The 27,215-nt window shown below is 40.3% G+C and overlaps 4 protein-coding genes across 6 annotated transcripts; 1 reads left to right on the top strand and 3 right to left on the bottom strand.

Moving 5' to 3' along the window:
* Positions 1-107: 107 nt before the first annotated feature.
* Positions 108-3,780, bottom strand: LOC115021205 (C-X-C chemokine receptor type 3-like). 3 transcript variants are annotated; one of them, XM_029451461.1, is made up of 4 exons: positions 3,666-3,774; positions 3,257-3,559; positions 2,273-2,637; positions 108-1,991 (listed from the first exon to the last, which is right to left on the bottom strand). In XM_029451461.1, exons 3-4 carry the CDS (start codon positions 2,615-2,617, stop codon positions 1,227-1,229), a joined length of 1,110 nt encoding a protein of 369 aa, XP_029307321.1. In that variant the 5' UTR covers positions 2,618-2,637; positions 3,257-3,559; positions 3,666-3,774; the 3' UTR covers positions 108-1,226. The 3 variants fall into 3 exon arrangements, with proteins under 3 accessions (XP_029307321.1, XP_029307323.1, XP_029307322.1); XM_029451463.1 differs by lacking the exon at positions 3,257-3,559 and having other exon boundaries at positions 3,666-3,780; XM_029451462.1 differs by lacking the exons at positions 3,257-3,559; positions 3,666-3,774 and having other exon boundaries at positions 2,273-2,801.
* A 1,110-nt stretch (positions 3,781-4,890) lies between these two features.
* cxcr3.2 (chemokine (C-X-C motif) receptor 3, tandem duplicate 2) lies at positions 4,891-7,049 on the bottom strand. The gene is made up of 2 exons (XM_029451917.1): positions 6,917-7,049; positions 4,891-6,569 (listed from the first exon to the last, which is right to left on the bottom strand). The coding sequence occupies exons 1-2, from the start codon at positions 6,950-6,952 to the stop codon at positions 5,475-5,477; spliced, it is 1,131 nt and encodes a 376-aa protein (XP_029307777.1). The 5' UTR covers positions 6,953-7,049; the 3' UTR covers positions 4,891-5,474.
* A 7,194-nt stretch (positions 7,050-14,243) lies between these two features.
* Positions 14,244-18,148, bottom strand: LOC115020982 (uncharacterized). The gene is made up of 4 exons (XM_029451093.1): positions 18,001-18,148; positions 15,434-15,742; positions 15,235-15,309; positions 14,244-14,686 (listed from the first exon to the last, which is right to left on the bottom strand). Exons 1-4 carry the CDS (start codon positions 18,146-18,148, stop codon positions 14,538-14,540), a joined length of 681 nt encoding a protein of 226 aa, XP_029306953.1. The 3' UTR covers positions 14,244-14,537.
* Positions 18,149-26,574: 8,426 nt separating this feature from the next.
* Positions 26,575-27,109, top strand: cnfn (cornifelin). The gene is made up of 3 exons (XM_029451010.1): positions 26,575-26,698; positions 26,787-26,923; positions 27,020-27,109. The coding sequence occupies exons 1-3, from the start codon at positions 26,575-26,577 to the stop codon at positions 27,107-27,109; spliced, it is 351 nt and encodes a 116-aa protein (XP_029306870.1).
* Positions 27,110-27,215: the final 106 nt, after the last annotated feature.

Below are 27,215 nucleotides of genomic sequence, written 5' to 3'. Positions count from 1 at the left end.
GCTGACAGGAAATAACACTTCAATCTGATGCAATGAGTCTATGTTATAAGCAGCAATGCTATAAATCGACGTGTGCTGCTGTCAGTCAACCAGCTTTTTCCGTCTTCTAGATTAGATCACACATTTATTTCATTTCCTTGTGTGCAATGACTGTACATTGAGTTTCTGAATGAACACATTATTATCCTGCAGAAATCCAGCGTGCCTTGTAGGCCGTAACCTGCACGGCCTCGTGGAAGTGAAACCACAAATATAACACAACATGCAGTGTGAGATTTACACAGACAACTGGGCTTATACATAAAGCCACTGTTCTCTCTCTCTCTCTCAACAAAACAAACACACATGTATTTAAACAAGATTAAACGGAGAGCGCTATGAAACGCCTGCCACACCAACAGAGAGCTTTGTTTCCTGTCCTCCTCCTCCTCGCTCTCTGTCACCTGACTGATGACATCACCAGCTGTTTGTGTCATCCAGTGGCCGACAGACCACACGGCCATGTTGAAACAAAGTCAAAAAGTCAGTGGGATTCGCCAAAGGGAAATTCCTGTGGTCACACACACACACACACACACACACACACACACACACACACACACACACACACACACACACACACACACACACACACACACACACACACACACACACACACACACTGCGCAATCGTGGAATCCACAGTCTTTACTGCCTGACGGTAAGAAGATAACATGAAGTACAAACAGTTTGTGTTATCAGCAATGAAGTTATAAAATCTGTCGGACCATTTAATGGAAGATACAATAACACTGACAAGGATTATATTATATCTTTTTCACTAGAGCTTATATTCCTATTCATTTCCACCCTTAGCTTTATGATGATTGTGGAACAAAAAAGTATTTTAGTTTAGTTTCAATACTAATAATAATACACAATAAAAATACAGATATGTACAAGTGAATAAAAAACTCATGATTTATGACAAGCTAAAGTTGCGCAACAGTGATGGCAAAATAAAAGTACAACAGTACATGACACCATGACGTGGCTCGGAAACTCTCACATTAAAGTGCAATGGGAAACAGTCATTTTTCATTATAAATATCTATTTCTGATCCTTCTGTCATCACAAAGTCTTTCATCCCTTGAACCCATGACATGACTTAACACTAAATTCCCCTCAGGGGTGGAGCTTTCCTCGGGTCACTTCTGAGTCACAGGAGGGCATTTTAGTCCAGTAATCAGCACTGACTGGACTGCACCTGATGTTCCACACTCGTCATCGATTTCAGCTCTTCCGCATCCTGATTCGGGTCAGGCAGGGCCTCCTCGCCCACACCTAACTCCCACAGCGAGCTCTTAGACACATCTGTAGCACGTCTCAACATGGCCAGTGTCCGTTTCCTAAAGTTTCCACACAGGCCGAGATAGAGCAGAGGCCTGAGGCAGGCGTGGATGCAGCCCAGAGCAGAAGTGACCTTCAGAGCTTTCTTCAGGGAACGTTCAGGATTACTACACACAACATTATCAGTTCCCTTAGAGCTGCTTCTGAAGGTTTCCACAATGAGTGTGATGTTGTACGGTGTCCAGCAGAGAAGGAAGACCGCTACAAGGGGCAGGACAACCATCGCGGCCCTCTTCTTCTGGAGGCTTTCAGAGCAGCGCTGCAGCCGCAGCAGGATGCAGGAGCAGCAGATGATCAGGGCGGCTGCAGGCAGCAGGAAGCCCAGCGTGTGGTATAGCAGGCGTGACACCCGCTCCCAGTAAATTAGTGACTGAGAGTAGCAGTGAACACACAGTGTTTTAGCTTGTGCATGATCACGATGGGCCACCAGGAAAACACAGTCAGGGATGGTGAGGATCAGGCAGCCGAGCCACACCGACAGGCAGCTGATGTGAGCCAACCTGGGCTTCTTCTGGGAGTACAGCTGGGTGGTGGGGACGAGGGACAGGTAGCAATCCAGACTGATGCAAACCAGCAGAAAGATCCCACAGTAGAAGTTGATCTAGGAAAAAGAAAAAGAAAAACGTAAGCTGTTATCTAGTAGAACATAGAAACTCCCAGTCCTCTCGATCACTTTCACTTCTCCCCTCCTCTTGCCTCTTCGCAGAAATGCCTGGAGAAATGAGGAATTCACCAGGGAGTATACTTGCTCAATAAAAGTGTTAAATGCAATGACCTCGGTCTGCCAAGAGTCTTGATTGAGAAGGAAATAATGGCCTACAGCCAAACACTGAAAAGATTTCTCTTTCCAGTCCCGATCTGTTCTACACACGTGGTACTTACATTAAAGACAGCTCCACTGATCTTGCAAAGAAAACTCCCAAAGCACCATCCACTTTGAGTGGCCTGTGCCGCCCAGAAGGGCAGCATCCCCAGCAGCAGCAGGTCGGCGACACTCAGGTGGAGGATGAAGGTGTCTGATATACTCCAGTTACGCCTCTTCTGAGCCAGGACGGCCAGGAGGAGTCCATTCCCCAGCAGACCTATAACCAGCGCCACGGAGTACAGAACCGGGATCGACACTCCTTCAATGGCGCTTGTCTCAAAGTCGTCTTTATACTCATAGTTATCGTAGTCGAAGGTGTCGTTCTGGTGAAATAATCCATCAAGATCCACTTCCATGTTCATCTACTGTGGAGGCGAAAAACCTAAAAGAGAGAAATCCAAAATACTGAAGTGCCTCAGAGGACGAATGTCAGTGCAAATACCAATTTATACACTCCCCCTCTCTCTTGCTTTCTCTTTTTCTCTCTCTCTCTGAGATGAGTCTTGAAAATCTCCCCTCCGGAAGTCCAGCTGAGGCGTTAATGATACAACGAACATGCTCAAACTCATACATAACTCACATGGTGTGTGTGTGTGTGTGTGTGTGTGTGTGTGCGTGACGTTACTGGATGAGGCAATTGTTTCGTGGAAGAGAGCACAGTTCCCCTTGTCACACACACACACACACACACACACACACACACACACACACACTCTACAAAGCTTTGTTATGCAAAGCTGTTGTGATATTGTCACTTTTTAACTATTGATAAAGTACCCTCCAAAACCAGATGTACTGTAAGCGGTAAGATAAGGTGCATTTGGATGCGCACATAAACATGACGTATCGAAACTGAGACGAAAAACGAAACAGAGATGAAAAGGCTTGAATATCAATATTGCAATATTGGCTAAAGCTGTAAATATGTATAAAGTGTATTGCTAACATAGGTTGTCATTATAAAACACACATGAGTTTTGCACATATGTGATATTACTTACCATAAAGGGCCTCAGCTGCCGACTTTAGAGGACTATAACCTCTCTGTGCACAGTGGACTGATGATACTAAAAAAGGACAAGTACGCAACATGCACGTATCTCTTGCCACCGTCGCTAAAACGTCTTCCTACCGTCGCTGTTTCTGGAGGGAGGACGGAGCAGCTGCTGCAGCTGTCCAGCAGAAACACGCACAATCTCTTTATCCGAGTTTCAGCACAAACTCCAAGTGTCACTGAACTTACAGGTACGCGTTTGGGCTGAGGGTGAATCCAAGAAAACAACAGCACCGGGTAGCAGGAGAAACTAAAAAAAGCAGACTATGAGAAAAGCTCGAAGTTTTTACAACACGGACGCACTTCACGTGCAGACTGTGATCATACCGCCGATGACATGCACATCATGTACTTACATGGACTGTAATTGCTTCCCACTGCATTGTTTTAGTTGCTCAAATGTCACCTCTTCTCGCACATTGTATAATTGGCCAAACTGCCAACTCACACGAAAACACGAATCGCTCGATTAATTGATTTTCAAAATAAAATCTTAAAGGAAATTCACTGCAGCGTCTGCAAATCAAAATCAAAACGAGAACGAGGTTGATAAATAGTTTGATTTGTTGCTATTTGTAGTGAGAAACATATGATATGATTAACATTGCCCAGTCCTTATGGTGATTATGTCATTATTGTGGTAAACATGGGTTTTATTTTGAAGGGGACATTACCCAGCTGTCGCGTATCCGGTTTCTGTGCCTGACTTGACGCGAGGAGTGCGGAACACAAAGCAGAGTCAAACAAAGCCGCACAAAGAGCCGCTTTCCACGAGATGGAGCTGCTGGGTTTGTGTTTCCAAGCCGAACAATAGATCAGAGCTGAGGCTGCTTCCAGCTGCCGGTTCACCCGGTTATCAGCTTTATAAAGATGAATCACCAGCAATATATGTCTTTAAATCAATGTTTTACTCATGCAGCGCAGGGAAACACTGTACTTTATCTGTACTTTGTCCTGCACACTTATTTCACAATATAGAAACAATAGGTTGTATATGCTTTGGCCTAAATATAAATAAAACAATCATTAAAAAAAAAGGAGATCTGTCAAAGCGAACCTCGTTTTAGCCATTTGTGCATGGTGGGAAACATTAGAGTGTGACACATCAAAGGCTCTCTGCTAGTGTAAAGGAGAACTGCTTCTTACAGGGACTAAATAAATGTTATAAAACCACTGCTTTAGCCTACTTAAGTATTTCCATTTTAAGTTACTTTATACGTCTACTGCACCACATTTATGAGCTGCAGTATTTTATTAAGATTCTCATATAATAAACTAATTAATAAATAACAAGCTTATACAATAAAATGCATTAATAAAGATTACACTAGTGATTCTAAACCTCTTTGAGTTGTGAACAATATGAACATGTGTTACTAACTATAGATGTCAGAGTAAAAAGTACAACATTTGCGTCCGAGATGTAGTGGAGAAGCGTTAAATTGCATACAATTGTAAATACTTAAGTAAAGTAAAAGTACTTCAGATTTGAAGTTAAACAAAGTACTTTAGTAAATGAACACAGTTCAGCTGGAAGCCGCATGTTGTGCTGGATGAAACCTTCAGAGAAAGAACCTGAGATGAACTTGACACTTTATTTTTATTCCAAAATATTTATTATGAAAATCTTTATACATTTCCTCTTTTGCACAGTTTTGAAGCACACAGGTGAGAGAACAGCTGTATATGTATCCTGAAAAAATGGGAAATGAAAGCTGAAACTTGTTCTATGCTACAAACGATCAGAGTGGAATCTGTGTGTGTGTGTGTGTGTGTGTGTGTGTGTGTGTGTGTGTGTGAGGATGTGAGATATGAATATGATGAGCACGGGCAACAAGTTGCATGACAGCAACATTAACGTGTGGGAAGTGGCTCACTTAAGGATTTTACTTCAGTCTTATTGAGAAGCAGAAGACATGACTGAATAAATGTTGGAAGCTGCACCATACAAAGAAATATCACGTTTCCTTCTGAGAACATTTTTAAATTCATGAGTAAGCTGAATTTTTTTTTCCTTTCTACTTTTCTTTCACGCACTTACACACACGCACATACACAAACAAACACACACACACACACACACACACACACACACACACACACACACACACACACACACACACACACACACACACACACACACCCCTCTTCCTGTCGCTCTAACCTCACACCATAACCGAGAAAGAGGTGACTTCGCTTTCTGCAGAGCTGAAAGATCTGGTGGTTTTTCTGAGCCTTCTCTCCCTCCATCCCTCCATCCCCAGGAGGCCTCTCTGCCCCAGCAGCCCCTTACACATTCTGATCAGCTCCCTCCTGATCTTCACCCCCACAAAGCCGTACAGCAGAGGGTTTAGGGCGCAGTGCGACAGCCCCACGCTTTCAGTGATCAGAGTCCCAATGTCCACTACATAGCCAAACTGGCAACCTCCCATCACAATGCCCAGCCTGTGCAGACTATCTGCCAGCTGGAAGCAGTTGTACGGCGCCCAGCAGATAACAAACACCGACACTAAGGAGACGATGAGGCTGAGAGACTTGCGCTTTTGGAGGCGAGTGGCGTTGCAGAGAGACCTGAAGATGCGGATGTAGCAGTAGAGCATGATCAACAAGGGGAGCCCAAACCCCAGAATCAGGCTGACCAGCTGCAGCCCCACCTGCCACTGGGTGTTCTCAGGGAACCACAACTGGCACATGAGCACCTTCTCGTGTCCCACAGTGTTCACCTCCACCACCTGTTTAAAGGTGATGTCTATTCCACTCAGGCCCAGGCAGACCACCCAGATGAGGGTGCAGGCAATCTGGGCATGGCAGGTGTTGCGCTTCCAGCCAGAGCTGACAGCGTGAACGATGGCCAGGTAACGGTCAAAGCTGATGCAGGCCAGGAAAAGGATGCCACTGTAGCGGTTCAGGGAGAAGAGGGCACCGGAGATCTTGCAAACAGCCAAGCCAAACACCCACTGGCTAGCCCACTGCACCGCAAACAGGGGCAGGGTGAAGGCCAGCAGGAGGTCAGAGATGGCCAGGTGAAGGAGGAAGGTGTCCGTCAGAGAGAAGGCACAGGCTCCTCCACTGTGAGAGTTCCTGTAGCGTCGGATCACACACAGCACTAGCACGTTGCCCACTAAAGCCAGGAGGAACACCATAACGTAAACAACTGGCGAGTATCTCTGTGCAAAAGTGTAGCTGTCCTCCTGTAAGCACGGGGCTGCATGACTCCTGCTCGCGTTCGGGGACCAGGTGACACCGTCATAGTCAAAGACCTGTTGACGAGAGAGAGGAAAAGAGTTGTCACATTCTTGAAACAGATTATTCAAGAAAAGTGTAATACAAAATGTATAATGTAGAAACCAATCACTGTTTTAACTTATATGAGCCTCAGTCAGGGCAGTTTTGACATAAAAGGTCATAAGATTTCCAAAGCGTCAAATAAAATCAGTTTCAGTATTCTATCTTATCAAAAAGGAACTTTAAAGATAATTGATGGAGTAGATGCTGTGCAGCATTTGAGTATCTCTGGGTGTGTTCTCTGTGTGTCTTATGTGATAGAAATAAAAGTGCAAACTCTCAGGTAGCACTCTGTGTCCCCCCGATGGTGCACAAGACTCACCCAGTAATCTTCTGTGGTTGGTGAGACTTCCTCCATATTTGTAGCAAACAGTAAACGAGCAGAACACCTGAAACACTCCGACAGTCAAGAGAGCAAACTCAAATGGTAAACATGTCTTTTGTCTTCCAAACTCGACAAAGAGTCATGATCATAAAGAAGAAGTCGTCATTTTCAGGAACTGAATCTTGGTGTTTTTTAGACAGATGACAAATTTAGTTATAGTGGGAATAGATGACTGTGCCAAGGAAATTGTGACATATATCTTTATAACGTAGCTGCAGCCAACTATAAAGCTCCGTCCGACAGACAGACGCTGCATGACTGGTGCGGTCAATATGGAAAGATATTCTATTTTCTATCTCCTATTTTTTTAATCTTATCGTCATCTACTGCAGATCCCATTAATGGTATTTGAATGTTTACAATTCGTATCATATAATAATCAAAAAGGAACTGGATTTGTGGGAATTGATTTTCCTAAAACAATCCGCCACAAATGGAGAAGTGAAAGTGCTTTGTTTGCTTGGTTTTCAGTCGCCACTATTTTGTTCCTTATGTTCTGCTCGGCGAAAACATTAGAAATGCTTTGGACAGACTGATATTTGCAAGAATGCACTACGCAGTAAAATAATTTAAACATTTAAATATCTCTCATGCATCTGAAACAAGTTTAAATAATCTCGTGATTGTGATTTGGCCCCTTCGTGCAGAGGTCTGATGAGCATCCTTCACTGGAACTCTTCAAGAGTTTGGAAGGTGTTGAGGTGAAGTTGAATTTAATATTCCCCAATATTCCCCATCCGGGGCATCATCCCGGAGTGTCTGTCTCTCATGGGGCAGGTTGCCACTGATAAAGTTTACGTCAGGATCATGAATCGTGGCTGCGCCTGCTGCCCTGGTCCTGCTGGACACCGGGAAGCCTTTTTGACATTTTCCTGGATTCATCCAAACTTTCTATTTTTTTTTCCAACACAACATCATTTCTGTCAAATGTTGTATTTGTACTATGTTGTTTATCCTGTACACACGACATCTATTGCACGTCTGTCCGTCCTGGGAGAGGGATCCCTCCTCAGTTGCTCTCCCTGAGGTTTATAACATGTTCCTCCTTTAATTATGGGGTTTCTTTTAGGAAGTTTTTCCTTGTGCGATGCGAGGGTCTAAGGACAGAGGGTGTAAGGACAGAGGGTGTAAGGACAGAGGGTCTAAGGACAGAGGGTGTAAGGACAGAGGGTCTAAGAACAGAGGGTGTAAGGACAGAGGGTCTAAGGACAGAGGGTGTAAGGACAGAGGGTCTAAGAACAGAGGGTCTGAGGACAGAGGGTCTAAGGACAGAGGGTGTAAGGACAGAGGGTCTGAGGACAGAGGGTCTAAGGACAGAGGGTCTGAGGACAGAGGGTCTAAGGACAGAGGGTGTAAGAACAGAGGGTCTGAGGACAGAGGGTCTAAGGACAGAGGGTGTAAGGACAGAGGGTGTCGTAACCTGTACAGTCTGTAAACACTGAGACAAATGTATAATTTGTGATATTGGGCTATACAAATACATTTGATTTGATTTGATTTGAATATTAAAAGTCAGTTTCTGAGAGTTTTGGTGGTTGAACACAAGCGAAGACGTGCAGACTGATATGCAGGTTGAACGTGCACGATGAGTCACAAAGCCCCCTTTTTGATTTACTTCCACAAACTGCACCAGAGACAGACAGGAAGGACAAAATCTCACTTCAGTATAACTTCATGATTTCTTTTCAAAAACAAAAATGTGTTTGTGGTGTGTGAGGAACCGAACAATCTGGCGGTTCTGTCTCAACTAGGGGACTTCTGGTATTTTGTAACATCAGTGATATTTTAGCTTTTTTTTCTATTGACTTTGTGATGACCAGTGCAAGACAAACCACAGGAGCCTCATGTTAAGTTATATACTGTATGGAATCTGGACCATCCTCGCTCTTCTGACTTCTATAAAACATCTATTTAAGGCAGGGGTCTCAGACTCGCGGCCCGCGGGCCAATTGCGGCCCGCTGGACGATATTTTGTGGCCCCCTACTTGACATCAAAGTTTAGTGTTAGTGTGGCCCGCGCGTTTTCTCCCTCGAGTCGTTGCCTTGGGCGTTTTATATTTGTTTTAATCACTTATAGGCTACCATAGCTCAGGCTTGTGACAGCAACGTTTTTTTTTGTCACCCAGCCCGTCATGTCTTTCTCAAAACCTGCCGTGAAGAGAAAGGTTTGCGACGAGCACAGACAATTTCAGGAAAAGTGGGAGACGGAATATTTTTTTGTTGAGCACAGGGGCATCCCGACGTGTCTTATATGCACAGAGAAAGTTGCGGTGCACAAGGAATACAACATCAGACGTCATTACTCAACTAGACATGTTGAGGAGTATGCAAAATACCAGGGAGATGAGAGAGAGGACCGAGTCGCCAATCTTAAAACATGTCTACTGAGGCAACAAGATCTTTTCAAGAAAGCAAGCAAAGAGAGCGATGCGGCAGTCGAAGCTAGCTACGTGGTGAGTGAGATGATTGCTAAGGCGGGAAAGCCATTCAAAGACGGCGAGTTCATCAAAAAGTGTATGTTACAGGCTGCAAGTATAGTCTGTCTGGAAAAGAAGGCTCAGCAAAGCAACATCAGCCTTTCAGCCAACACAGTGGCAGAGCGCATTTCTGACCTGTCGGGTAACATATACGATCAACTGCGTGAGAAAGCTAAACATTTCCGTGCATACTCAGTCGCTCTTGATGAGAGCACAGACATCACTGACACTGCGCAGCTCGCAATGTATGTCCGCGGTGTTGACGACAATTTTGAAGTGATGGAGGAGTTGCTCACAGTGATTCCAATGCATGGCCAGACCACCGCTCAGGAAATATTCCGCCGGCTGTGTGATGCCATTGTGGATGCCGGTTTACCATGGAAGAGGTTTGCTGGAATAACAACCGACGGAGCGGCATCAATGACAGGGAGGAGAAATGGACTGGTGGCACTTGTTCAAAGAAAACTGGGAGATGAGGGTGTGGAGGAGGCCATTGCTCTGCACTGCATTATTCATCAGCAGGCCCTTTGCAGCAAATGCCTGAAGTTTGACAATGTGATGTCTGTCGTTGTGAAATGCATCAACCACATCAGATCCAGGGGCTTAAAGCACCGCCAGTTCCGCGCCTTTTTGGAGGAAATAGAGTCAGCATATGAGGATGTGCTCTACTTCACCGAGGTACGTTGGCTCAGCAGGGGAAACGTCTTGAAGAGGTTCTTTGAGTTGAGAGCAGAAGTGAAAGCCTTCATGGAGAAGGATGGGATGGCTGTTCCTGTGCTAAGTGATCCCAAATGGCTCATGGACTTAGCTTTTCTTGTTGACATCACACAGGAGCTGAATGTACTGAACAAGAAATTACAAGGCCAGGGGCAGCTGGTCAGTGCTGCCTATGACAACGTCAGAGCATTCTCCACAAAACTTGGAAAGCCCAGCTCTCTCAGACAAACCTCTGCCATTTCCCAGCATGCAAGGCACTCATGGATGTGGGCACACCATTCAGTGGTGAGAAGTATGCTGATGCCATTGTAAAGCTACAGGAGGAATTTGATCACAGGTTTGCAGACTTCAAGACACACAGAGCCAATTTTCAAATGTTTGCTGACCCCTTCTCCTTCGATGTGCAAGATGCCCCTCCTGTGCTTCAAATGGAGCTCATTGACCTGCAGTGCAAGTTCTGAACTCAAAGCCAAGTTCAGGGAGGTGAATGGAAAAGCAGACAAGCTTGGACAATTTTTGAGAGAATTGCCCCCCACCTTCCCTGAGCTTTCCAGGATGTTCAAGCAGTACCATGTGCCTTTTTGGGAGCACATATCTGTGTGAAAAGCTCTTCTCCACCATGAACTTTAATAAGTCAAAGTACAGGTCCAAACTTACTGATGAACAACCCTTTTTTTGTGGAATATTTGATGCGGCCCAGCCTCACCCAGAATCTACCTCCAGCGGCCCCCAGGTAAATTGAGTTTGAGACCCCTGTGTTAAAAGAAGGAGGAAGAGGAAGACAAGGAGGAAGAGGAAACAACGGGAGAGGCATGAGATGTGGAGAATGGAGTTGCCATGGTGACCGCTGGCATGTTGGGGGTGCTGTGTGTGTGTGTGTGTGTGTGTGTGTGTGTGTGTGTGTGTGTGTGTGTGTGTGTGTGTGTGTGTGTGCGTGTCTCTTCTTGTCCCCCCTTATGCACTCAGGGGCGAATTCACAAAAGGATTGCGCTGCTTTTAGCGGCCGCTAGACCTGCACGACCAAAAGGAAACTGTAATTCTCGAAGCTCCACAAACAGTGAAATGAGGACTTGTTGGCTCATCAACACCACGTGTAAACTGTAAAGTGCACCATTGATGGCTAAAGTCCCCATAAAGTCTGTGGACGTGACCTCCGGGTGGGTCTGCAGTTTTGGTCTCTGGGCTCAGTTCTTCTTTGTGTGGGTGGAGGGCTCAGTGGAATAAAGGAGAAAGGTCCAACAGCTACCGAGAGGGCGAGGAGTTCATGAGTGTGCACAGCAGCAGATATGAATCTGTTCTCAGTGTTTATTAGGACTCATAAAAAACAGTTGACAGCGAATCAACAGTTCCTTCCTGCAGCCGTGTGGGTTTCCGCTATGCAGCCTTTCTCACATTAATAGCACAATGACAGTTACAACCGCTGGTTAAAGAATCATTCCAGAAGCTTCAGTTTGAGTTCAGTCTCAGCTTTGATCTGTTCTTAAATTGTGAGAGAAACAGCTCGAATCCTGAAGTCACAGCTGAGAGGCTGAAATAATAATAACACATTCAGTACAGACAGTAAAGGCACTAAAAATAAAACAAGTGTAATAATAATAAGCTTTATTTGTATAGCACCGTTCATACAAGGAAACATAACAATTAGTACAAGATTAGACAGAATAAGAGTATTTACAGTACAATATTCACAGTGTTGATGTAATGAGTCTGAAGCACCATTATAAAAATAGCAGAATTAAAATAGTATAAAATAACATTGGAGTATTGGGCCTAGTTTCCGTATCTGTGCAGTAGTTAATGACCCTCCTGTCAGAAAATCACATTCATCACCATTCTTGTAAATGTTTTAAACTATTAGGGCCATATTTTGAAAGCATGAGATCAACAATGGGCCCCTGTGGCCCTTCAACTGGTTTACTCCCTTTGCTACCCATTCCTGGTAGTCTTTGTCAAACTCTTTATTGACCCTTGTATTTACTTTTACAGTGTCGACCTCTTTATTGACCTTTTAACATATAAAACACAGACGTCTCCGTGAGTCCAAATTCTTTTGGCAGAATTTTGGTTAAAGCCCGCTTCATAAACAAACCCCTGTTTGTTGAGTTTTATGAAACCGATCGGTTAAACACAGTTTTTCTCCAATATATTCTTTAATCTTTCACTTTTCCACTAATTGTGTAAAGAACATGTAAACACATTTATCAGAGAAACTTCCTCTTGTTCCTGTGGTAACATCGTCTGTTTGATCTCAAGTTTTTCAAAAATACACACTCTGAAAATGTATCCTAGTTACCTTTACACATTCAATGTTACACCAGTAATAATTCACCATTAAAAGGCTAAGATAAAAGATATGAGATATAAAATATCACTATTAAAATGCTAAAGTAAAGAGATATAAAATATCACTATTAAAAGGCTAAAGTAAAGAGATATAAAATATCACTATTAAAAGGCTAAAGTAAAGAGATATAAAATATCACTATTAAAAGGCTAAAGTAAAGAGATATAAAATATCACTATTAAAAGGCTAAAGAAAAGAGATATGTTTTTACTTTTGAAGATATTGAGCGAGCTTGCCTCCCTAATATCTGCAGGTAAAGTGTTCCATAGCTTTGGATTGCAAAAATGGCAAAAGGCTGCATCCCCAATTTTCTTTTGGATGTTTCTGGGAACATTTAATAAACCAGTAGTAGATGATCGTAATGTTCTTGGGGGCACATAGTTTATTAGAGAGTTGGCAGTGTAACTTGGTGCGGTTCCATTTAGTGCTTTGTATACAAGGAGGAGGACCTTAAAGTCAATTCTAAAAGTTACTGGAAGCCATACCAAAATAAATTATAAAACTTTAATATCAGCTTGAATCACTGTTTTTAAACACAAACAACCATGTGTCACAAATACAAAACCACATAAACATCCAATGTATATGAAAGAATAAAGCAAAGAAATTATTTTTATTTTTAAGAACAAAAGTACACACATATATTTTCCAGTGTTTTCTCATATTTTCCACTTTAATCACAATGAATTATAAATGTTCCTATTACATATAATAATGTAATATATCATAATTGTGCTGTATATTATAATACATTACATCATAAGTAATATTTGAATCACTCTCTTGTCTTTGTTTGTCTTATTATCAGTTTCTCTTTTTGCAACTGAAGAAACAACAATTGTTAAATTGTGTTTCTGAAATCTTCCATCCTCTCATAAATGTCTTCTCTCTATAAAATAATATTCCAGAGAAGTTTAAATGTCTGCCCTCAAAGTGTTTAAATTACCACCAGAGGATTTTAAGCGCTGACTCCTCGACCACAATATTTAAACATGTCGTATGTGTGTTATCATCGATCAGAGCGACAGAACACAAACCGCGGAGATAAACACGTCTTCTTGTTGTTTCACCCCCTCAAGAAAACATCAGCAGAACTAGAGCGTCCATGTTATCACCTCAACAGAACACAACATCGTGTGGTTCTGACTTTGTGTTACATAAACATGAATCTTTATGTATAATCAGTAACTGTATCAGTCCCGTTCATCTCGATGAAGCTGTAATAGTGAAACGCTGTTTTATTGTTGTAGAATAAATAAACATGCTCATTATTTCACCAACGTTCAGACTTCAGCCCGACTGAGCGAGTCGCTGTGTTTTCATCTTATAGCAGTTGTAGCTTCAGAGCAGCTGCTGTTTGTTCATGTGTGGAAACAACAGTGTCATCAGCGTAGAGCTTTACATCCACACTGACACAGTTATAAAAGGGGGTCAGCACTGAACCTGGTGAAACAGACACACACACCGACTGTATATAATATCTGTGTGGATATATTTACTTATCTTGTCCTTGTTTAGCTGAATGTTTATATAGTAATAATAAGTATATTCAGAGCTACTTACAACCACACACAGATTACTTGTAGGCGTCAACATATATGGCCAACGAAGTGGATTCTGTTTCTCATTATTTGCTTTGAAGCCAAACTGAAATCCATAATACAGACACACAAACACTGTGATTTTTAGCTTTATTGAGCATTTGACAAACCTGCCGCACAGAAGAATATGAAAGATACTAAACACAATAAAACATCTACCAGCTAACGATTCATCTTTCTATAAGTCTACAAGTCACAAGTAAAGGTGGAAATAAACACATAAACACAGAATGTATACGTAGTAACTGCAAATATATATGTGTATATGTACTTATAGTTTTAGGATGACGGTAACCTGCATAACAAGATACATTTTACAACCAACCACAACACGTCATAACTGATATTAGAGAATACTGATCACAGAGAGAAAAGAGATTGATGGGATGTGATGGAGAGAAAAGGCGATCAGAAAACAGTCAGTCAGCATGTGAGCAGTTGGTGGACGCTCCCTTGTTCCTGAGGATCATCAGCAGAGAGAGTCCACAGCAGTACACCAGACTCTTCACTATCAGCACTGTGTACAGCAGGCAGAGCAGCCTCACCCTGCACTGAGACTGGAAGGACACTGACACACACACAACACACAGACACACAAACACACACACACACACACACACACACACACACACACACACACACACACACACACACACATACACACACAGATTTTAATCAGTGTAATGTTTCCCGACGGGACGACCAGCTTCACATGGAGACAGGGGTCGTCTACAGTTTCAGTGAAAGCTCAAAGGTCCTTATTAAATACAACAAGTCAGCGCCCCACCAAGCTTTGCAACAAGCCAGTCGCCACAATTTATTTTTAGCATTTTACGTTTGTGCAAAACACGGATACGTTGAAGGTGAACGTCTGTGAAGCAAAATCACGTTTCATAAATACGTTTCATATCAGCCTCGTCTCACGCTTGTCGAAACGTCGACATTCAACGTATCCGTGTTTTGCACAAACGTACAATGTGGACATTTCTTCCAGCCGACTGGGCTGCTTCCTGGGTCTGTAGACAGGACAGTGACTCTCAAGGTGGACGTTGAAAATGAAAGCTGCACTGAGAAAGGAAACATTGGCATTGAAGGAGAGGCAGCAGGTGATCTTACAGTCAGCTTGCTGCAGTGCTGGCAGGTCTGCTGGCTCTCTCTCTGGAGGACAGGAGGCTGCTGGAGCTGGAACCTCTGAAACAGAAAAGCAGTGAAATGTTTGGAGTGAGATGTCTGTCCTCTGCTCCTCTGCTCTCTTTGACAGCGTCTCCACATGAAGCTGAATCCCTGCTGAACACAGTCACCAAGCCTTCATCACCTTGTTCTGCTTGGGCCTCCACTGTGCCCCCCTCGTGCCGGACGTAGCAACGGTATTTATATGTGCTGTTCTCTTGCTGGTGGATCAGCAGGATGCCGGCGGTGCGTCCCGACTCTCTGAGCTCCAGCTGCTCTCCCTCAGCAGGGGGCAGCTCCTCCAGAGGACCGTCCTCCTTTCGTCTTCTCCAGGAGAACTGGACCAGAGGAGGGAACATGGCTGAGGCCAGACACAGCAGGGAGCTCTTCCCCTCCAGGTGGGCTCTGGATGCTGCTGGGTACACGCTCACCACGGGCTTCACTACCTGCTCATCTGAAGTTTGACACACATTCACACAGTCAACAGCAGCTTCCAGCACTGCACTGCATTCAGTGTGATCCTGGAAACTACATGGACTGTGATCACTAAAGTCCTCATCAATACAGCACAAAGTTCAGTCCATACACTGTGTTCACCTGCTGATCAGACACACTGAGCGTCATCACGGGTCTACACAACAGCTGCTTCTACAACTCTTTACTTTAGTACAAAGTTCATTCACTACAATGTCCCATTCATTATTATTATTAATATAATGTTATATAAGATAATGATGATCATGATAAGTATCTTCATACAGTGGAAAACTTGTTTAATATTAAAGTTAATAAACATTATTATAAATTACATATTTACCTTCACATAAAATAAAATGTACGATTTAATGATTACAATATAAATATAACATATTATATATTTATCAACATATTATTAAGTTTAACCACTAAAACAACAAATCAATATATTAATCATTTCATAACTTTTTTTATAAATATTGAACTTTTACGCACAATTACAAAAATATGTTTGGAAATAATATCAAATGTGACTTCCATGTAAAATAATATATAAAAAGTTACGACTTTATTTATCACTGACGGGAACTTCACATATAATTTAATACAAAGTGATATAATATAATATAATAATGACACTTACATAGAATGGATATTGTATTCTATATATATATATATATATATATATATATATATATATATTATAATAAATACATATTTATATTCTGATTAATACAATCGTGTTTCAATGGTTACAACATTTACAACATATTATATATTTAACACTATATACTTAATGCTAACCATTAAAAACACTAATAAATAAAACAATATTTCACTTTTATACACAACTACAATAATATGTTGAGAAATATCAAATGTGAATTTAGACTGCTATTGATCCCTGAGGGGAAATGAACATATAATATACAACTAAATATTATAATATAATTAAATATGATGCATAATATTTACCACAAAACATATTTATTGTTGTATATGTCTGGTATATGTATTTTGAATTAGATTAAGGTTAATTTACTATTTATATGTATATATATTATCTGTTTGGGACATTATATATCACCCTATATCATATAAAAATATATAAAATAGTTTGTATAAATTATATATATTGTTATTGTTATATTGCAAAATCATTTCCCTGTATTAGAGTTCATATAAATATAATAATAAGTGAAATATTTACCTTCACATGAAATACATTTTATATAAATATTGTTACTTTAATAATGATTAATTATTATTAAGTATAACATGTTATATATTTACCATCGTATACTTTACTCAAACCAAAGAAATTAAAACTTCAACTTTTTTCATCACAATTTTAACTTCTATAAACAATTACAATGAGATGTTTGAATATTTAAAATGACAATAAAAACTCCAATATAATATAATATGATACAATATAATACAGTATCATATATTATAATATAATATAATATAACATATTATAATACGATATAATAAAATATATATTATAATATAATATAACAAATTATAATATAATATAATATAATACAATATAATATATTATAATATAATATAGTATATTAAAATATAATTTAATTACAATATATTTTGTATCTGATACATAATATTTACCACCACATACTTTCCAAAAATATATTTACTGTAATATTTAAATAATCTTTTACACAATATTTATATCTATATTTAAAGTTTGTTAAGATATAAATAAGTGTTTTCCATTTTATATAATCTTATATCGTATATTTAAATTAGTAAGCATGATTTATATTTATTCTAATATCATGTTCAGTATCTGTAAAAGTTATAAAGTTAATTCAACCATTAATTAAAAAAAGTTATTATTTAACTTTAACACATTTATTTAAAGTTACATAAATTGTTTTAAAAACAGATTTTCCATCTATTAGATTAAGTTTACTAACATATTGTATCTTGTATATACAGAAACAAGCTATACTGTGTATTTAAAACATTACAAATATCACACTTTTTCTATATAAATGAGTTTAATCTGCAGAATAAAGAATAACTTGAGTTCAGTGAGATTTAAACATATTTGCAGGAAGTTTGAACCTTTTTTATGTAACAACAGCTGCACGGCTGCAAGAATTCTACTAATCATAAAAAGTAACATGTGAAGCCTGAAGCAGCACAAACTCATCCAAACACATGTTCAACGTGTTAAATAAACTGAAGGAAGAAGTTTATTCTTACCTGTTACATACAGTTTAGTTCCAGAGCCAAAGATCGCGTATCCTGCCACCCCCCCGTCAACACAGTGAAACAGAGTGATACAAAAACCTGTCTGCTGTTGAACAGTGTCAGCTGAGGTGAACGAGTCCAAATGATTCACCAGGATCATGTTTCAGCTCATGTGTTTCTCTAATGTTCATATTAACACGTCTCTTCTGTTATTGTCCTTTTAGACACAGAGCGTCTGCGTGGAGCGTTGCTTCACACGTTCCTGCTCCTCAGAGGATAAATCCTGCTGACTTTGGGAAGTTTCTATCTGGCTCCATCATCAGCTCACATCTTTAAATTGTCCATTTGATTTAGGACGTGTGTGTGAAATGACAGGACGCTTGTCCACATGGTGTGTGTGGTAGTTTGTATTAGAAGCAGAAAGAGTTCCTGTGAGAGTGTTTGGATGTTTTAAAGGGTTGGACTTTGATTTCATTACACTTTGTTTTAAACACTTCAAACATCTCGTGCATCAATATTGTGTCACATTCGGCCATGAGACATTTCTCTGTTGATCAGCAGCTGGACATAAACATTAGGATTCATCCTCTGGGGACCATGAACATCCACTGGACATGTGATAGAAGTCAGGCAGGTATCTTGTTCTGGATCTCAGTGTTGGTTGGATGGAAAGACTGAGCCAAAGGTCCCACTGCTCACAGAGAAACTTCATTCAATCCAAATACGTTTAGCAAATCTGTGTTGAGGGGGGAACTGTCCTAAAACCTGGAGTCCACTTTATTATTGACTGAAGGGAAATGATCTGCTGACATGTGATGTTAGAAATGTGTCTGCAAAGCTTTTATTGTGAAGGACACAGGAAGTGTTTGCATGAAGAGCAGATCAGCCTTGTGAGGAGGAACGGACTTTATTCCTGCAGCAGGTCGAAGAAGACGATTTTTAATCTTCATCAAAATGTTGTTTTTATTATTGTGTCACTTTTGTTTTAGTGAATCATTTTAATCAGGCACTGCTTTTAAAAAGGTCTTTGTTTGTTGTTTATTTGTGTTATTAATGTAGATGTTATGGTTATTGTTGTCTCTTTGTTTGATCTTTGACCTCTGTGTTTGTCCTCACTGTGTGGAACAACAATAAACCTGCTGGAATATCTGACAGAAACATAAAGAACATATCAAATCAATCCTCAGTTCAGTGTTTGTGGCTGAGATGGAGACATGTGAACCTGGGCTGTGGTTCACGGCTCTCCTCCTGTCACACACACTGTTTGACATCTGTTCATCTGGAGGTTTTTGTACGGGCTGCAGGGATAATGTCTCACTGTGTGATCCTTCAAACAGCAGCAGTAGTAGGTGGCTGAATGAGTGAGTTTAACTTTCTGGATCTTCAACTCAAAGCCGTTCTGTTTCTTCACAGCTGAGAAATCATCTTTCTGAGGATGATTGTAACCTGAAATCAACTTCACCAGTATTGTTATTAATATCAAGAATCACTGTGAATGTTTCTGTGTCTCTCTTCTGGTACCAGAATACATAAGGACCATCACACAGCTCAGAGTCTCGACAGCTGAATGAAACTTCTCCACCAACTCTCCTGGTCAATGTTAAATCATCCTGAATCAGATCTGCTGCCATGGCAACCAGCGCTGTATAAAAACCAGACAGGTAGATGAAGGTGAGCGTGACGGTGTTTGTTAAAGGTTGAGTTTGCCGGCTCCTGATTGGCTGGAAACACTCACCTGAACACAGACAGCACAGAGCAGCAGCTGGGAGGAAAAACATTTTGTGCCGCGGTGTCTCCTGGTGAACCTGCGGAGAAGCTGAGGCCAAACAAGGACGAGCTGTGAGATGAGACGACGTGTTTGTGACGGCTGCTCACACCTCCCATCAGCCCCTGCTGCACACAAGCTGCTGTCTGACAACACGCCTTTTACACAGCACACATTTTCACTTTCTACTAAAGTAACGAAGGCCGGATGTGAAAGAAGTCACATATTGTTCTGAAGTAAAAGCATTGATTCCAGAGTGTCTAAATATAAAAAGGCACATGGTCCGCTTGAACATCCTGGAAAGCTCAGGGAAGGTGGGGGGCAATTATCTCAAAAATTGTTATTAAACCAGCATCCAGAATGGCATCACACAGCCGGCGGAATATTTCCTGAGCGGTGGTCTGGCCATGCATTGGAATCACTGTGAGCAACTCCTCCATCACTTCAAAATTGTCGTCAACACCGCGGACATACATTGCGAGCTGCGCAGTGTCAGTGATGTCTGTGCTCTCATCAAGAGCGACTGAGTATGCACGGAAATGTTTAGCTTTCTCACGCAGTTGATCGTATATGTTACCCGACAGGTCAGAAATGCGCTCTGCCACTGTGTTGGCTGAAAGGCTGATGTTGCTTTGCTGAGCCTTCTTTTCCAGACAGACTATACTTGCAGCCTGTAACATACACTTTTTGATGAACTCGCCGTCTTTGAATGGCTTTCCTGCCTTAGCAATCATCTCACTCACCACGTAGCTAGCTTCGACTGCCGCATCGCTCTCTTTGCTTGCTTTCTTGAAAAGATCTTGTTGCCTCAGTAGACATGTTTTAAGATTGGCGACCCGGTCCTCTCTCTCATCTCCCTGGTATTTTGCATACTCCTCAACATGTCTAGTTGAGTAATGACGTCTGATGTTGTATTCCTTTCTCTGTGCATATAAGACACGTCGGGATGCCCCTGTGCTCAACAAAAAAATATTCCATCTCCCACTTTTCCTGGAATTGTCTGTGCTCGTCGCAAACCTTTCTCTTCACGGCAGGTTTTGAGAAAGACATGACGGGCTGGGTGACAAAAAAAACTGTTGCTGTCACAAGCCTGAGCTATGGTAGCCTATAAGTGATTAAAACAAATATAAAACGCCCAAGGCAACGACTCGCGGGAGAAAACGCGCGGGCCACACTAACACTAAACTTTGATGTCAAGTAGGGGGCCACAAAATATCGTCCAGCGGGCCGCAATTGGCCCGCGGGCCGCGAGTCTGAGACCTTTGCTTTAAAGCTTCATTTTCTTCAACTTGGGACACTTAGATGCACATTTGGGATGTTAAGTGGCTTCTTAAACCGACAGACCTGCATGGGGTTCCACTTTGAAAGAAGGTGACTGATACACACACTTTGTTTAAGAAGTTACTTATTGACCGATGCTGATATGTGGGAGTTAAACAAATCCAATAAATATATACCTGCAGCAAGGGAGAATCCAGACTCTCTTGGCAAAGGTGGCTTTTATAGGGGAAATATTATATAAAAATAATTTGTTGGTGCTTGTGCACAGACATCTGGGTATCTGGAGTGCCTACCAACCCACAGACGGTGAAATAAGACAACCCAAATTATTGTTTTGTGTAATATGATATGTGAAAATATGTGATTCAACAAGCCATTCAGATTTGGCGCCCCTTCTTATGTCACATGCTTTATCAGGGGGGGGGGGGGGGGGGGTTAAAACGAATCGTTTCAGACGAAGGGACAGTTTATTCACACAGACTGTAAGAGACATGACGGGTGGTGAAGGCAGCTCAGCGAGACCAGCGGGACACACTTTACAAAAGAAAGACAGCATGATAATAATAATAATAATAATAATAATAATAATAACAATAATAATAATAATAATAATAAGCTTTATTTGTATAGCACTTTTCATACAAGAATTGCAGCCCAAAGTGCTTCACAGCAAAAACATAGTACAAGATTAGACAAAGCATTTACAGTACAATAATCACAGTGTTGATGTAAATGAGTGTGATGTAGCATTAGAATATAAAGTAGCAGAATATAACATTGGAAATCATGCCTAGTTTCTGTATCTGTGCCGTACTTAATGATCCTCCTGAAAACACATTCATCACCATTCTTGTAAATGTTTTAAACGATCAGAGCCACATGTTGAAAGCATGAGATCATGAGCATCATGATCATGATGATAAAAGACCCACTGCCCCCCTGTGGAGGAAGATACAGAACAATCAAAAGCAACACACACGCACACACACACACACACACACACACACACACACACACACACACACACACACACACACACACACACACACACACACACACACTGTCTCTCTCTCTAAGCAGGACTATCAAAAGTGTAAAAATCAACTAGTCAGTGCCCTCTGGTGGACAAACTCCTGTACTGCAATATCTCGTGACTTATCGGCCAACATACAGAATACAACTATTATATACTATATATACAACTATTATATACTATATATATATAACGATATACTGACAATACTACATATATAACTATATATTGACTATACTATATATATAACGATATACTGACAATACTATATATACAACTATACATTGACTATACTATATATACAACTATATATTTACTATACTATATATACAACTATATAATTACTATATTATATATACAACTATATATTGACTATACTATATATACTATATATTGACTATACTATATATACAACTATATATTGACTATACTATATACACAACTATATATTTACTATACTATATATACAACTATATATTGACTATACTATATATACAACTATATATAGACTATACTATATATACAACTATATACTGACTATACTATATATACAACTATATATTGACTATACTAGATATATAACTATATATTGACTATACTATATATACAACTATATACTGACTATACTATATATACAACTATATATTGACTATACTATATATACAACTATATATTGACTATACTATATATACAACTATATACTGACTATACTATATATACAACTATATATTGACTATACTATATATACAACTATATACTGACTATACTATATATACAACTATATACTGACTATACTATATATACAACTATATATTGACTATACTATATACACAACTATATACTGACTATACTATATATACAACTATATATTGACTATACTAGATATATAACTATATATTGACTATACAACTATATATTGAATATACTATATATACAACTATATACTGACTATACTATATACACAACTATATATTGACTATACTATATATACAACTATATATTGACTATACTATATATACAACTATATACTGACTATACTATATATACAACTATATATTGACTATACTATATATACAACTATATACTGACTATACTATATATACAACTATATACTGACTATACTATATATACAACTATATACTGACTATACTATATATACAACAATATACTGACTATACTATATATACAACTATATACTGACTATACTATATATACAACTATATACTGACTATACTATATATACAACTATATATTGACTATACTATATATACAACTATATATTGACTATACTATATATACAACTATATATTGACTATACTATATACACAACTATATACTGACTATACTATATATACAACTATATATTGACTATACTATATATACAACTATATATTGACTATACTAGATATACAACTATATATTGACTATACTATATATACAACTATATATTGACTATACTAGATATACAACTATATACTGACTATACTATATATACAACTATATATTGACTATACTATATACACAACTATATATTGACTATACTATATATACAACTAAATACTGACTATACTATATATACAACTATATACTGACTATACTATATATACAACTATATATTGACTATACTATATACACAACTATATATATATACACCCTTTAGATTTTTGCAAATATTCTGTTATATCCTTTCAGGGGATAACATTATCCTACTGAAACTTTAATATAACTTAAAGTAGTCAGTGTGCTGCTTGAATAACAGTATAGATTTATTGTCCTTTGAAAATTACTCAGTACACAGCTGTTAATGTCTAAACAGCTGGCAACAAAAGTGAGTACACCCCATAGTGAACATGTCCTAATTGTGCCCAATGATGTTGTTTTCCTGCCCTGGTGTCATGTGACTCGTTAGTGTTACAAGGATTCAGGTGTAAATGATAAGCAGGGCTGTTAAATTTGGTGTTTTGGGCACAATTCTCTCTGAATGCTGGACAACATGGCACCTCATGGCAAGGAACTCTCTGAGCGGCTGAAAAAAAGGATTATTGCGCTTCACAAAGATGGCCTTGGCTATAAGAAGATTGCCAACACCATGAAAATGAGTTGCAGCACAGTGGCTAAGATCATACAGCGGTTTTCCAGGACAGGTTCCACTCGGAACAGGCCTCGCCAGGGTCGACCAAAGAAGTTGAGTCCACGTGCTCAGCGTCATATCCAGAGGTTGGTTTCCAAAAATAGACGTGCGAGTGCTTCCAGCATTGCTGCAGAGGTTGCAGAAGTGGGATGTCAGCCTGTCAGTGCCCAGACCATACGCCGCACACTGCATCAAATTGGTTTGTATGGCCGTCGCCCCAGACAGAAGCCCCTTCTGAAACCGATGCATAAGAAAGCCCGCAAACAGTTTGCTGAAGACAATGAATCCAAGAACATGAGTTACTGGAACCATGTCCTGTGGTCTGATGAGACCAAAATAAACCTGTTTGGGTCAGATGGTGTCCGGCGTGTGTGGCGGCACCCTGGTGAGGAGTACCAAGACAAATGTGTTTTGCCTACAGTCAAGCATGGTGGTGGCAGCATCATGGTCTGGGGCTGCATGAGTGCTGCCGGCACTGGGGAGCTGCATTTTGAGGGACACATGAATTCCAATATATACTGTGACATCCTGCAGCAGAGCATGATCCCCTCTTTTCGGAAACTGGGCCGTAGGGCAGTTTTCCAACATGATAATGACCCTAAACACACCTCCAAGATGACAACGGCCTTGCTGAAGAAGCTGAAGGTTAAGGTGATGGACTGGCCAAGTATGTCTCCAGACCTAAACCCAATTGAGCACATGTGGGGCATCCTCAAGAGGAAGGTGGAGGAGTGCAAGGTGTCCAACATCCGTGCGCTCCGTGATGTCGTCGTGGAGGAGTGGAAGAAGATTCCAGAAGCAACCTGTGCAGCTCTGGTGAATTCCATGCCCAGGAGGGTTAAAGCAGTGCTAGATAACAATGGTGGTCACACAAAATATTGACACTTTGGGCACAATTTAGACATGTTCACTATGGGGTGTACTCACTTTTGTTGCCAGCTGTTTAGACATTAACAGCTGTGTACTGAGTAATTTTCAAAGGACAATAAATCTATACTGTTATTCAAGCAGCACACTGACTACTTTAAGTTATATCAAAGTTTCAGTAGGATAATGTTATCCCCTGAAAGGATATAACAGAATATTTGCAAAAATCTAAAGGGTGTACTCATTTTTGAGATATACTGTATATTGTTTTTGTTTGTGAAGGGTGGGGACGTTTCTGTGAACCGATCGAGCAACAGAGGGAGCGATAGAGCGGCTGGTCGCAGATTAAAATACAATAACAGACAAAGAAATGTACGTTATGCTACATGGGGACAGAAACGATGTGTGTGGTCAGATAAACCCCGCAGAGCTTTAAATCCCAGCCAGACCTCTTATGAATAATCTGTTTTAAAACGCCAATAACAGTAATCCAAACCAGGTTTTACAGCGGGGGGAACTTGTGAAAACCTGTTTATAACATTAGGAAAAGTCATGAGGTGATAAATTAGTATAAAGTATGTATTTGTGCTGTTAAAGAGGACGCGGTGTTTAGCAGCAGGACATGTTTATACATGTTTAAAAGACCAGATTACTGAAATACTACTAGTGACCAGCATAGGTATAATGTTTTTCAATGTAAGTGATGTTTTATTACTTTTAGTTAATCACTTTTATACTTCTTTACTGTTTTTGTCTCATATGTTGCAACTCCATACAGACTAAATACAAATTATACTGGATCTACAGGTAAAAGGGATCTGATTAAAACTACATGTTGTATTATAAACAGTAAAAGATCTTTTGTGTTGTATAAACCGCTGATTACACCTGCCCATATTAAACAATGTTAAATATGTACCCGTGTTAAAAGATGTGTTGCAGCACAAGAGTACAAACACTTCCTTTAGACTCAGGTCTGTGTTTAAGGGTCCCAGCATTTTAACTATTCTTTTCCCATTCATCTTTCAGCCCAGAGTGTGTACACACACCACACCTGTACTAAAAGGTAAAACTTGGTCTATAGGTTTGCTAAAAATACAAATATGCACACTACGCACTGATAACGACCACGTCATGGCAGGTGCACCCTTTTGAAAAGGTGATACGCCCCAAAACTAAACACTTTTGTATGTTTGGCACTAAATGGTCATTGTTTGCCATGTCGTATCAGCACAGAAACTGGGCGACGTCACACCGGGTATAAGAGTCGTGGTCATGGCTTTTGGCCTCCTGTTAGTGGATTTAACCCGAGACCGTTGACACCGTACGACCACCTTTTCAGGAGCCATACACGAACCTGAGGAGGTAAGAAGCTTGAAAACATTAATATGGCTAGAATATGTCCCCAGATAAGAAGTGAACTGGGAACTTTTTTGTGAATAATATTTTATCTTTGTACAATATAATCTGTTTTTAGATTGTATTATATCTTCGCTTTTACTTACAGCAATGGCGTTCCAGTCAAATGTGATCAACTCGCAGCCTCAGGTCTCCGTCACACAGTACACTGTGTCGTCCGGATCATCAGATTGGACATCTAATGTGTGCGACTGCTGTGAAGACTGTGGCATCTGTAAGTGTCTACGTGTGTGTGTGTGTGTGTGTGTGTGTATGTGTGTGTCAAATGAATTCCAATTTGACAATATGCCTCTCACCTCCAGGTCTTTGTGGAACGTTCCTCCCTTGCATCCTGGGCTGTAAGGTGGCTCAGGACAACGGGGACAGCTGCTGCCTGCCCTTCCTTCCAGGTGCCATGATCGCTCTACGGACAAGCATGCGCAGCAGATACCGCATTGAGGTAAGTGTGTGTTAGCTGTCAGCTGATTTTGTACAGGAGAGATGATGCTATTTTGTAGTAACTCACCTCAACCCGACTCTTGTTTTTGCTTCTCAGGGCTCTGTGTGTGACGACTGGGTAATCATGGCCTGCCTGCCTCTGTGTGGACTGTGTCAGATGGCCCGGGAGCAGAAGAGGAGAGGATAAAGAGACATTCAATCTAATGTTCAAATTACAAAGAAAAGAGAATATGTGGAAATTTACATTCCTTGGTGTGGACACAATTTCTGTACTTAAAAATCTGATTTTAAAT

The sequence above is a fragment of the Cottoperca gobio genome, chromosome 16, assembly GCF_900634415.1.
Source record: "Cottoperca gobio chromosome 16, fCotGob3.1, whole genome shotgun sequence".
Classification (NCBI taxonomy): domain Eukaryota; kingdom Metazoa; phylum Chordata; class Actinopteri; order Perciformes; family Bovichtidae; genus Cottoperca; species Cottoperca gobio.
The sequence above is the reverse complement of the archived record's forward strand: the minus strand, read 5'-3'. Positions and strand labels throughout refer to the sequence as shown.

Excerpts from the sequence above, each read along its gene's own strand:
- cnfn (XM_029451010.1), top strand. The coding sequence starts at position 26,575 with ATGGCGTTCCAGTCAAATGTGATCAACTCGCAGCCTCAGGTCTCCGTC. Across the intron at positions 26,699-26,786 it reads CTGTGAAGACTGTGGCATCT|GTCTTTGTGGAACGTTCCTC; the intron begins GTAAGTGTCTAC and ends TCTCACCTCCAG. Across the intron at positions 26,924-27,019 it reads GCAGCAGATACCGCATTGAG|GGCTCTGTGTGTGACGACTG; the intron begins GTAAGTGTGTGT and ends TTTGCTTCTCAG.
- LOC115021205 (XM_029451463.1), bottom strand. The coding sequence starts at position 2,617 with ATGAACATGGAAGTGGATCTTGATGGATTATTTCACCAGAACGACACC. Across the intron at positions 1,992-2,272 it reads TCAGTGGAGCTGTCTTTAAT|ATCAACTTCTACTGTGGGAT; the intron begins GTAAGTACCACG and ends TCTTTTTCCTAG.
- cxcr3.2 (XM_029451917.1), bottom strand. The coding sequence starts at position 6,952 with ATGGAGGAAGTCTCACCAACCACAGAAGATTACTGG. Across the intron at positions 6,570-6,916 it reads CAACCACAGAAGATTACTGG|GTCTTTGACTATGACGGTGT; the intron begins GTGAGTCTTGTG and ends TCTCGTCAACAG.
- LOC115020982 (XM_029451093.1), bottom strand. The coding sequence starts at position 18,148 with ATGATCCTGGTGAATCATTTGGACTCGTTCACCTCAGCTGACACTGTT. Across the intron at positions 15,310-15,433 it reads GGAGGCCCAAGCAGAACAAG|AGGTTCCAGCTCCAGCAGCC; the intron begins GTGATGAAGGCT and ends TTTCTGTTTCAG. Across the intron at positions 14,687-15,234 it reads AGCACTGCAGCAAGCTGACT|TGTCCTTCCAGTCTCAGTGC; the intron begins GTAAGATCACCT and ends TGTGTGTGTCAG.